This window comes from Salvelinus fontinalis, chromosome 42 (assembly GCF_029448725.1).
Source record: "Salvelinus fontinalis isolate EN_2023a chromosome 42, ASM2944872v1, whole genome shotgun sequence".
Classification (NCBI taxonomy): domain Eukaryota; kingdom Metazoa; phylum Chordata; class Actinopteri; order Salmoniformes; family Salmonidae; genus Salvelinus; species Salvelinus fontinalis.
In genome coordinates, this window is record NC_074706.1 from 7,642,852 (window position 1) to 7,655,072 (window position 12,221).

General features: G+C 42.8%; 1 protein-coding gene across 1 annotated transcript in view; it reads right to left on the reverse strand.

Moving 5' to 3' along the window:
* LOC129841358 (vascular endothelial growth factor C-like) overlaps positions 1-12,221 on the reverse strand; it is a 68,341-nt gene that overhangs the window by 6,123 nt on the left and 49,997 nt on the right. Inside the window, exon 5 of the mRNA XM_055909596.1 lies at positions 3,326-3,438. Coding sequence (XP_055765571.1) covers positions 3,326-3,438 — 113 coding nt within the window. The remainder of the gene's footprint in view (positions 1-3,325; positions 3,439-12,221) is intronic.

The following is a 12,221-nucleotide window of genomic DNA, read 5'->3' on the forward strand; positions in this document are numbered from 1 at the left end:
ACAGACTTGAAAGTTAGCTAGAGTTGTTGTTTGACATCACAGCAGCAAACTATTTGAGATAGATTGAATAGATTCCTGCCCTAAATTCCTCACAATATATTTCCCCCCCAGTGGAGCGAACAGATGTTTTCTTTACAACACAGGCGAATAAACGAATGGGATATCTTCGAGAGAGAGAGAGAGAGAGAGAGAGAGATTTGGCTGCAGTCAGGAACTAATTCCTGTCGTTACTGTGTTTATGTGTTTGCTGATTAACAGACCCAGATTGCGATGGCAACGTGTGGTGATGTTTACCACAGTGAGGTTTTCTAACCCTAACACATTAATGGACTGTTTGCTTGTATATGGGGCTGTTGTGGTGTTTCAGACAAAGAGAAAATACATTTCCACTTGGAACAAACTATCGATTCATAATTCATGAGTCTTTAGTGATTGATGCTATTCAATAACACAACCGATAATTGGTCAAGTATCCCTGATGGGGTATGCTTGAATATGCATAATGTTGCCCTGTGGTTTATCATGAATAATGCCAGTTATCAATTATTGAGTTGAATTTACAGTAAATCATAAATCAAGTTTGGCTTGATTTGGAACTGTCCAACAACTTCGCAATCTGAAAGAAATCACAGCATTTTCAGTGGCATCCAAATCAATTTTCTTTTTTTTACAGTTTTACACAGAAGTTTGACACTGTGCCCGCTGCCGTCGGCCATAATTAACGGTGTCGACGGTGTCTCTGTGATTGTGGTCATCATCAGGGAGGTAGTGTACTGTAGTTAATGGAGCTAGAAAGGTCTCTCACGGATCTCCAGCTCCTCTGTCTTGTGTAGAGATCATTATAAGCCAATGTTCTGCTAATCTGAAGAGAGAGAGACAGGAGGGAGTAAGGATCTAGCTGCCATCCAAACTCTGGTTGATTTGCAGAGGGAGTCACCCATAACTACCATTACTTAAGTGACTTATGAGATCACCACAAACCTTGAGACGTGGTAGAATTTTTTTTTAACGTTAATTACCTCTACCCACACGCTCACTCTCTCCCTCACTCTCGCGCTAATGTCTCTCTCTCTCTCGCTCTCTCTCTCACTTTATGCAAGAGGATGTGATCGCAGAGAAATAGGAGAAAGAGCCCTCTATTAGTCATTAGTGACAACCCTGATGCAGTCGAACCAATGAAAAACAAATCCCAGGTCTAGCTACCTCACCTCCCTTTGTGAATGATACCGCACTCTAGATAATGGTTAAAGACGGACGGACATTAACCACGGCACAATGACGTATCCGTCTCCCTAAATCAAAGTCCTAATGCCCTATAGGAGTAATGACCCCAACTGTATATTACACAGGCGCAATAACTGTCCAGCTCTAGGGTTTTGGTGTCTGCTCCTCTGAAGACTTCAGTTGGTGTTTCATACTGACCTGGGGAGCCTGGGGCTGCATAGCAGAGACATTCTATTCCATGGTTGCATCCCAAATGGCACCCTACATTCCCTTTAGTGTGCTTATTTTCAACAGGGCCCATAGGGCTCTGGTCAAAAGTAGTGCACCGTCTAAGGAATAGGGTGGCCATTTGGGATACACTGTCCCTGTGAGCAGAGTAGAGCACGGATCTCCAAGCTTCTAGAGCTACCTCTGATTGGGCCTGTCGAAGCTGGTTAGTGTGAAGAGGAAACCCAAATCAGCTCTGCCGCTCTCGCATGGCTATTGCTATCAAGTCCTCTCGTTGATGTATTCGTCTGTAATGTGGAGGATATAGGCCTAGCTAAATATTTCTTTGGGTTCCATGAAATGGTAGAACATGGCAATGGGGTTGAATGATAATCAATGAGAAATTCAATGAACTGTCAGCCAGTAAATGTCATCGTATGACTGGACAATAAACCTACAGATAACCAACATCTTCTTCAATCTGGTAACTGCATGAGAAAGCTATGCTTTGATCATGAAGTCAATATCAGCTGATAAAAAAGGGGTGATCCCCATTAAACTAAATGTTGATGGCTCGATGTCCTCAATTCACCCAGATGCTTTTTAATATGAGTGAGTAAACTTTGAAGCCAAGTCTGTTAAGAGAGATTAACTTTCACGCGACAACAGAGTTGTTTGATTGGCTTCCTGCTTTCAGTGCTTCATAAACATTGTGTGGCTGGGGTAGAGTGGCGTGAGCCATGGGCTTCGTCCCAAAGGGCACCCTATTCCCTACATAGTCCACTATAAGTCCTGGTCAAAAGTAGTGCACTATAAAGGGAATAGGGTGCCATTTGGGACGAAGCCATGGAATCCAGATCTCTGGGATTCTTTCTGAATTCTTCTGTCTCTCGTTTGTTCACTCAGGGTTCTCTCTACTGCATAGACACATCTGCTGAAAAACAACTGCCATGTTGTGTTTTCATAGTGACAACTCACCGAGACATGCCCTCGGAGATTTCAACATCTGTCTTAGAAAAAAAGTGGACTCGGGTTGTAAATAGTGTATGGGGATCACGGGTACGTTCTCGCGTGGATGGAATGAGTTGTTCTCTTGTTGGTGAGCTGTTGAAGAGACTCGAGTGCTGGTCTGTGTTTCTGTGAGGATTTTGAGGGCTGTTGTAAAAAACCAAGAGCACATTGTCCTTCTCTGTGTCTGTTGCTTCACCATGTCACAGTCTTGTAAGAGGCCATTAAAATACCGTTAATCGTGCTCAACACATTCTCTTGACTCCACATTTCAATCCATACCACAACTAGGACACCCTCAGAACAGCATACGCCTGTCTTACTAATATTGAACTCAAAGAGAAACATAATTCACCACATTAAGTGGTAATTAAGACTAATCAGCGTTAATTAAGACTAATAAGCGGTAATTCAGTCTAACAAACTGTAATTCAGTCTAATAAACTGTAAATCAGTCTAATAAGTGGCAATTCAGTCTAATCAGCGGAAATTCAGTCTCATAAGCGGTAATTCAGTCTAATAAGTGGTAATTCAGTCGAATAAGTGGTAATTCAGTCTAATAAGCAGTAATTCAGTGTAATACGATGTAATTCAGTCTAATAAGGTGTAATTCAGTCTAATAAGCGGTAGCTCATTCAGTGTAATAAGCGGCAAATCAGTCTAATAAGCTGTAATTCAGTCTAATAAGTGTTAATTCAATCTAATAAGTGGTCATTCAGTCTAATAAGCGGTAGCTAATTCAGTCTAATAAGCGGTAATTCAGTCTAATAAGCGGTAGCTAATTCAGTCTAATAAGCGGTAGCTAATTCAGTCTAATAAGCGGTAATTCAGTTTAATAAGTTGTGCAACAGGTGCAGAATCAGCATCAGTACTAGGGCCTACTCACCCGAGTGTTGTGTCTGGGGCGAGGGAGGGGTGTCGCGTTGCACCGCCATACATCTGCACAAGCGGTTGCTCCAGCTGTGGTTCTTTGGGCAGGTTTTATTGGCTACCAGACATCTGTAAGGGGAAAACAGTTATTAGCATTAGAAGAGGAGGAAACCGACAGACAGAGGCTGCTGACCAGAGCCATATGGGCCCTGGTCAAAAGTAGCGCACTATATAAGGAACGCCATTTGGGTGGCAGTAGCTGGAGAGGAAATTCCTCACTTCATTGACATTCATTAACCACTAAGCTATGTAGCATTTGATGTTGTTTTGGTTGTTGGATGAAATGTGACAGGGCTGGACTGGCTATTTTAAGGGTTATTTTGACAACTCCCACCCAGCACATCAAAGTTGGGTTAGCAGCACATCTAATCGCAGAGTGAGAGCGAATAAGCCAATTGGCTCTGATGACATGAAACATTTCTGTCCCCTTATAGATAAGAGGGATGCTGATTGGCTGAGTTTAGACAAACAACCATCAAAGAGAGAGGACTCTTGGGAAGACATCAATGGACAGCAATGGAAAAGAAGTAAGAAGGATATATTTTGTAGTCTAGTAAACATTGGTTAGCATTGGTAAGACCCTTCACTTTAGCTTAGTATTCACCTCTTGCGCTTCCTTTCCGTTCCACATTACACGTCCTAGTATAGAACACTTTGATTATGAATCACTGCATAGTTCCCAGACAGAAGTAATACTTCAGAACGTGGCACTTCTATCGCCACTGGATGTGTCAACGGGGATGATCATTTAGGGGGATGAAAGTGAAAAGGATAAAAACCGGAGACTCTCTCTCTCTCTCTCTCTCTCTCTCTCTCTCTCTCTCTCTCTCTCTCTCTCTCTCTCTCTCTCTCTCTCTCTCTCTCTCCTCTCTCTCTCCTCTCTCTCTCCTCTCTCTCTCCTCTCTCTCTCCTCTCTCTCTTCTCTCTCTCTTCTCTCTCTCCTCTCTCTCCTCTCTCTCCTCTCTCTCCTCTCTCTCCTCTCTCTCCTCTCTCTCCTCTCTCTCCTCTCTCTCCTCTCTCTCCTCTCTCTTCTCTCTCTTCTCTCTCTTCTCTCTCTTCTCTCTCTTCTCTCTCTTCTCTCTCTTCTCTCTCTTCTCTCTCTTCTCTCTCTTCTCTCTCTTCTCTCTCCTCTCTCTCCTCTCTCTCCTCTCTCTCCTCTCTCTCCTCTCTCTCCTCTCTCTCTTCTCTCTCTTCTCTCTCTTCTCTCTCTTCTCTCTCTTCTCTCTCTTCTCTCTCTTCTCTCTCCTCTCTCTCCTCTCTCTCTCTCTCATCTCTCATCTCTCATCTCTCATCTCTCATCTCTCATCTCTCATCTCTGTCCTCCACCATAATATTCTACTCACACACTTTCCATTGGCTGTCCATTGACAAAAAAAATTAGACAAATGACTGACCACTTTGTACACGCACATCTGACACTTGCCAGACCAATATGGGTCTATTTAGATTTTGACATTTCTGATATCATCCATTTCGGAGCCCAGCGCTTTGCTTTTTCTCATACTCTTACACATTAGGCTAGACCACTGCTGAGAATCCAGTTGAGATCACGTACTGCCAACTGACCCACACTGACTTTATCAGAGCCAGTGTCAGCTGCATCCATCTGTCTTTTTGCTCTGAGACAAACGCACGGCTCGTGCTACAGTGCAGCCGCTGGCCAGCGGAAGCACGGTCGCATTCCAAGCTAAACTTGATTCTGGCTGCTTTAACTGCTGTGGAGGAAAAGGGATATAGCTCTCAGCAGGGTGGAGTCGTGGAGTGACATGTGTGTACTATCAAAGATGTAGTGGAGTGCATTTGAAACACGTCAACTCTATATCAACGTCATATGGAGAAGGACTGTTGTTAAGCAACATCTGATCCACGTGAATATAACAGCAGTAGAACTGCAAGAGGTTTGACACAAAAATAAAATGGCAATACATCCAATTAAAATGTATTGAAGTGAATTGGTATTTACACTTAACATACTGAGGAGTATTTCTGTCTGTTTTACAGCCCTTTTGTGGGGGAAAACTCATTCTGATTGGCTGGGCCTGTGTAACGTCCTGAGTTCTTATGTGTTTTGCTTCTTTAGTGTTGGTCAGGACGTGAGCTGGGTGGGAATTCTATGTTATGTGTCTAGTTTGTCTGTTTCTGTGTCCAGCCTAATATGGTTCTCAATCAGAAGCAGCTGTCAATCGTTGTCCTTGATTGAGAATCATATATAGGAGGCTTGTTTTGTGTTGGGATTTTGTGGATGATTATTTCCTGTCTCTGTGTTTTGTCTGCACCGGGTAGGGCTGTCTCGGTTTTCACATTTGTTCTTTTGTTACTTGTATTAGTGTTACCGTTTATTCGTCTGTCTAGGATCAGCGTGGCGCTAGCGGCACACCCCCCCCCCCCACTGAAAAACCAGTGCCGCGAAATTCAAAAAAAATATTTTTTTTAAATATTTAACTTTCACACATTAAAGTCCAATACAGCTAATGAAAGACACAGATCTTGTGAATCCAGTCAACATGTCCGATTTTTAAAATGTTTTACAGGGAAGACACAATATGTAAAGATGTACATCTATTACCTAAAAACACATTAGCATAATCCACCATCTTTTATTTGTCCACCAACACCAGTAGCCATCACCAATTCGGCTAAACTAAGATATTTATAGCCCCTAACCAACAAAAAAACTCATCAGATGACAGTCTGATAACATATTTATGGTATGGGATAGGTTTTGTTAGAAAAAAGTGCATATTTCAGGTAGATGGCATAGGTTACAATTGCACCCACCGTCACAAATGGAATAGAAAAACTACATTGAGCAACGTGTTTACCTACTTACTAATCATCAAACATTTCGTAAAAATACACAGCATACATGAATCGAAAGACACAGATCCTGTGAATACAGACAATATTTCAGATTTTCTAAGTGTCTTACAGCGAAAACACAATAAATCGTTATATTAGCATAGCACATAGCACATAGCAGCCCAGCATTGATTCTAGCCAAAGTGAGCGATAACGTCAACATCGCCAAAAATATATTAATTTTTTCACTAACCTTCTCAGAATTCTTCAGATGACACTCCTGTAACATCATATTACACAATGCATATAGAGTTTGATCGAAAACGTTTATATTTAGCCACCAAAATCATGGTTAGACAATGTGAAATGTAACTCAGCTGGTCAGAATATGTCCTTGCGCCACTTAGACAGTGATCTACTCTTATACATAAATACTCATAAACGTGACTAAAAAATATAGGGTGGACAGGGATTGATAGACAATTTAATTCTTAATACAATTGCGGAATTACTTTTTTAAATTTATCCTTACTTTTCAATACAGTTTGCGCCAAGCGAAGCTACGTCAAAAAACATGGCGTCCTAAGCCACTAAAATGTTTCGACAGAAACACGATTTATCATAATAAAAATGTCCTACCTTGAGCTGTTCTTCCATCAGTATCTTGGGCAAAGGATCCTTTCTTGGGAGTAAGCGTCTTTTGGTGGAAAGCTGTCCTCTTGCCATGTGGAAATGCCAACTGCGTTCGGGATGAACTGAAAAGCGTGCCCAACTATTCACATCGTTTCAAAAATAAATGTCCCAAAATCGCACTAAACGGATATAAATTGCTATAAAACGCTTTAAATTAACTACCTTATGATGTTTTTAACTCCTATAACGAGTGAAAAGATGACCGGAGAAATATAACAGGCTAAACTAACGCTTGGAACAGGTGCGGGCCGGTGTCCTCTAGGCGCATGACGCAGCTCCAAAAGAATGACTAGCCTCAGGGTTTTTTCATTTGTAGTGCCTGTGAACGCGCAATCGACCCCATTGGAATCGTCATCACGTAAAGGCATCCAGGGGAAGACGTAAGAAGTGTCCGTATAGTCATAGCAATGACAGTGCCCTTTTAACTGACTTCAGAACAGTGGCCAACATTTCTCAAATCTGACTCCATGTCAGGGAAATTGCTGTAGAATGGGCTCTGTTCCACTTAGAGACAAAATTTCAACTCCTATAGAAACTATAGACTGTTTTCTATCCAATAATAATAATAATATGCATATTGTACGATCAAGGATTTTGTGGGAAGCCGTTTCAAAAATTACCCAATTAGCATAAATAGTCTAAACAGCGCCCCCATCCCCAACAGGTTAAACCTGTTGAACACTAGGCGCGCTGCATTTTGGTCCTCTCCTTCACCTATGGAAGAAAACCGTGACAGCCTGGCTCCCCAGTGGGTGGGCCTATGCCCTCCCAGGCCCATCCATGGCCGCACCCCTGCCCAGTCATGTGAAATCCATAGATTATGGCCTAATGCATTTATTTCTAATTGACTGATTTCCTTATAGAAATTGTAACTCAGTAAAATATTTCAGTATAGTCCAATTGATCAGGTTCTTTGTAAACACACTGCAGTTTCTTCTTTCAATTAACCCCCTGAACAAAGAACCCTACCTCCCAAGACAATAAACTGCATTTCAGCAGAACCAGAGATATTACATAACCTGTATACTCTAGTCAGTAGTTCCTGCCAGACTGAGATTATCACCACTAAGGAAAATGCACTGAAAAGAGAACGACACTAGCTCCATACTGCCTCTGAAGAGAGGGCCAACAAATAGCACTTAGCGCCTCTATGGAGGTCCGTTGTTGTATTCCTTTCAAGAGGGGGGAGAATAGGAATGGGGCAGGTGGGAAGTTTATGGTAAAGAAAACAGGTGTACGAAATGAAATACCGCGTTGACTTTCTGTTGTGCTACACACGAGGGTAGGTGCTGTGCAAGAGCTAAGGCTTCCGCTGTAGCTCCTGGAACTCACACTCGAAGCTTAATGTGTTTAGGTGCAAAAATGCTAACAAACTCTACTACCCCCGGCATGGAACATTCCTAAACAGTTTGATAAGGCTGTGTTCAACGCACGCTTGCGTAACTAGCCACCGTACTGTGAGTGCATGCAGATCTAAGGCTTCAGTGAACATGCACTCCAACTGTATTACTAAAGTGTTACAGTGCATTCAGCTGGTCAGTGCAGTTGAAAAGGGCAAACCCACTGTCAAAAAAACGGGCCTCTGGTTCAGTAATAAGGAAATGCCAACCATACAGGAGCTCTGCGAGAGACAAACAAACGGGTTGACAGGGGAGCTTAAAAATGTTTTTCTTGAAAACGTAGACCGTTTGTTTCCACATGGTAGTGAAAAAGCAGGTCTTACCTTCTCTGGTAGGGATTTATGACTCTCCCCCTCCAACTCAAACTCCGTCTCCTCCTCATCTCTACATCCGTTTCCCACTCTGTCTCCCCGTCTGCTCTGGCAGGATGATTTAAATGGTCCAGTCATGGCAGGCAGCTCCACGAACGACCACCCCAATATCACCCCAATATCAGACCTGATCTCTAATACATCACCCCAATATCAGACCTGATCTCTAATATATCACCCCAACATCAGACCTGATCTCTAATATATCACCCTAATATCAGACCTGATCTCTAATATATCACCCCAATATCAGACCTGATCTCTAATATATCACCCTAATATCAGACCTGATCTCTAATATAGCACCCTAATATCAGACCTGATCTCTAATATATCACCCTAATATCAGACCTGATCTCTAATGTATCACCCCAATATCAGAACTGATCTCTAATATATCACCCTAATATCAGACCTGATCTCTAATATATCACCCCAATATCAGACCTGATCTCTAATATATCACCCTAATATCAGACCTGATCTCTAATATATCACCCCAATATCAGACTTGATCTCTAATATATCACCCTAATATCAGACCTGATCTCTAATGTATCACCCTAATATCAGACCTGATCTCTAATATATCACCCCAACATCAGACCTGATCTCTAATATATCACCCCAAAAGCAGACCTGATCTCTAATGTATCACCCCAATATCAGACCTGATCTCTAATGTATCACCCTAATATCAGACCTGATCTCTAATATATCACCCCAACATCAGACCTGATCTCTAATATATCACCCCAATATCAGACCTGATCTCTAATATATCACCCCAATATCAGACCTGATCTCTAATATATCACCCTAATATCAGACCTGATCTCTAATATATCACCCCAACATCAGACCTGATCTCTAATATATCACCCTAATATCAGACCTGATCTCTAATGTATCACCCCAATATCAGACCTGATCTCTAATATATCACCCCAATATCAGCCCTGATCTCTAATACATCACCTCAATATCAGACATGATCTCTAATGTATCACCCCAATATCAGCCCCAGCAGGCAGGGGTGCAGGGGTTCAGCCTCAAGCTGACTGTCCACTATAAGGGACAGGAGGACCCATGCCCCTCTCCACGACTCCAATCCATGCCTCGAGGAGTACCCCCTCACCTTTGCACCGAGCCCCACTGAGAAAGTGGACGGATGTAACAGCTAAGGTTACCCCCTCTCTGCGATTGATTGAGCCCCCTTTGTCGGGGGGTGATGGGATGAGAGGGGTGAGAGAGTGAGACGAGTGGCACGGTCAGGGGTTTATCAGACACAGACGTTCAGGGAGGCCTGTGACTCAGGTAGGGAGGCATGAAGCCTCCTTCACCTCCCCCATCTCACATCCGTGCCCTCTCACCTCTTCCCTTTCCTCTGCCTTCTTCTCCCCAGGTCTAAGATCATCCTGTCTTCAAATGGTGGTCCTGTCTGATATATGACCCTGGTACAACATTCTGTCATCGGAGGGCGTCGGGGTGAGTAAGGGGGATGGGCAGGCGCTTTTATTATGGAAATCCCGGCAACAACAAAATTAGTCAGGCCTCTTTGAGGTCAGAACCTCTGAGCCTCCGAAAACATATCCGAGACATTCCACAATTGGTGTGCTAACCACAGTAAGCATCCGTATGCTTGAAAGCAGGGGTGCTACTTTCGTTTAAGAAGTGGGGGGGGACATAATTCATTAAAAAAATGTATCCAGTCAGACAAACACTCCAAACAGCCTACCCGACCGCTCGGAGGCATCCACATGGTCCTAAAGCACAATGTTGCCTCGTTTTGTATCACATTCCAATGAGAAAACTGTGGGGGACAAAAATGCAATTTCAGAACATGTCCCCCATCCCCAGTGAAAGTTGTGCCCCTGATTGAAAGTGAAGAGTGAGCTTAGTCGACCTGATAACAAATTACAGTTAGTGGTTAGAGCACTTCAGAAAAAATCTACTGTTCTGAATTCACAAAGCATTCGTTTCAAATGCAACAATGCAAACAGATGTTGGCTTAATTAACATTTTGTGTTGATTATCTATGTAAAACAAAAACAGACCCTTTCGACTATTTATTTGAAATAAAAGTTGCCATGAAACGGCTCAGTGGCCGCTCTACACATCTGAGGGATTGTCAATGTGCTTTCAATTACCATACACGCAGTGGCTTAAACTGACAACACATTCCAAAGGGCTGAAAAAAGTAACGAAAATCACCCTCCTGGCATGTTTGTGGCTTCGTAGGAAGACACGTCATCTGATTAACAACACGTGCACCGTGCACCTTTCATAACACACAACAGACGTGTCCGTTTAGACAGCCAAGGTGTCACCCCCTTGATATTACTGTACATAGGCTGGGGTAATCCCAGGAACATGTTAGATCCACTTCAGCCGGGAATCTTTGCTGCATGGGATTTGATTAATATAGTGCAACTACTGTCTACAATTCATCTCAGGAGGGGATTTGTATGTGGTATGTGCAGACCTCTGGCATGTGTTGTTTTGATTCATATAGCGAATCAACTACTGTCTATATTTCCTATGAGGAATGGATTGGTACGTACAGGGCCTCCTCTGGAATGTGATGGATTGAAATGAATAATAACTGTGTGCATACAATAGAAGGTAGACTATGTGTTAGCGGGCTATCCACCTGATTTAGTAGCTTTTCTAATGTTAAATTGATCTGGTGATATAGAGCATTACTGTACATATTGTTATATATTATAGCTCTGCAGTCTTGGCGGTACCTGCTGTAATGTCCTTTCCTGCTCCAATTTATGGCACAGGTCTACAGAGTACGCACGTCAGCATTCCATATGCCAAACGTCCTCTTCTTGTATAGGTCCCCCATTAAATGTTCATCTATAAAACTAGATACGCATCTGTTGCAAAAATAAACGTCATCTCTCAGAGTAGAAAGACTTGCCTCACTCAACATTTTACCCACACATACTCTACACGCTCAAGCAAATATATGTATATACTTTAAAATTGGAGAAACAAAGCTTTAGCAGCACATCTGTGTTGCGTCTCTTGACATCAAGCGTTTTACTGGCACTGAGGGTTTTTTCCCCCGACGGACTTACAGCCACACGCCAGGATAAACGTCATCTTAGATAACGGATGGGATGCCCTTTGAGCTCCTCCTCGCTCCTCTCGCTCGGGTAACGGCTGTTTGTCCTGTGGTATCCCAGAGAGAGATTTTATTTTCATTACGCCTGTGAGTAACTCACAGAACCTCCATCCCATAGAAAAAGCAAGCGCGCGTGAAACTCTTAGCCAATTTCGTAATTATTACCAGCCTTTTCACCTCACCGCGGTAGCTGCCCGAGAACAGATAAGGACAACACACTCTAATATTTGACATTTGAGGAATTACACTCTCAAGTTGAAAGCCTTTGTCTTCACTCTGAAGAGTAGCTCATCTCTCTAATGGTTTATTATGTCCAGTATGTGTGAGGGCAGAGAGCTCCTTCTTTGGCACTCCTTAGCCCTGGGTCTTGATAAGTAACGTTAGACCACATTGTGTCAACTCTGGCAGCCTCCAGACTACTATATGATCACGAGATGTTGCCATTCAGACAAC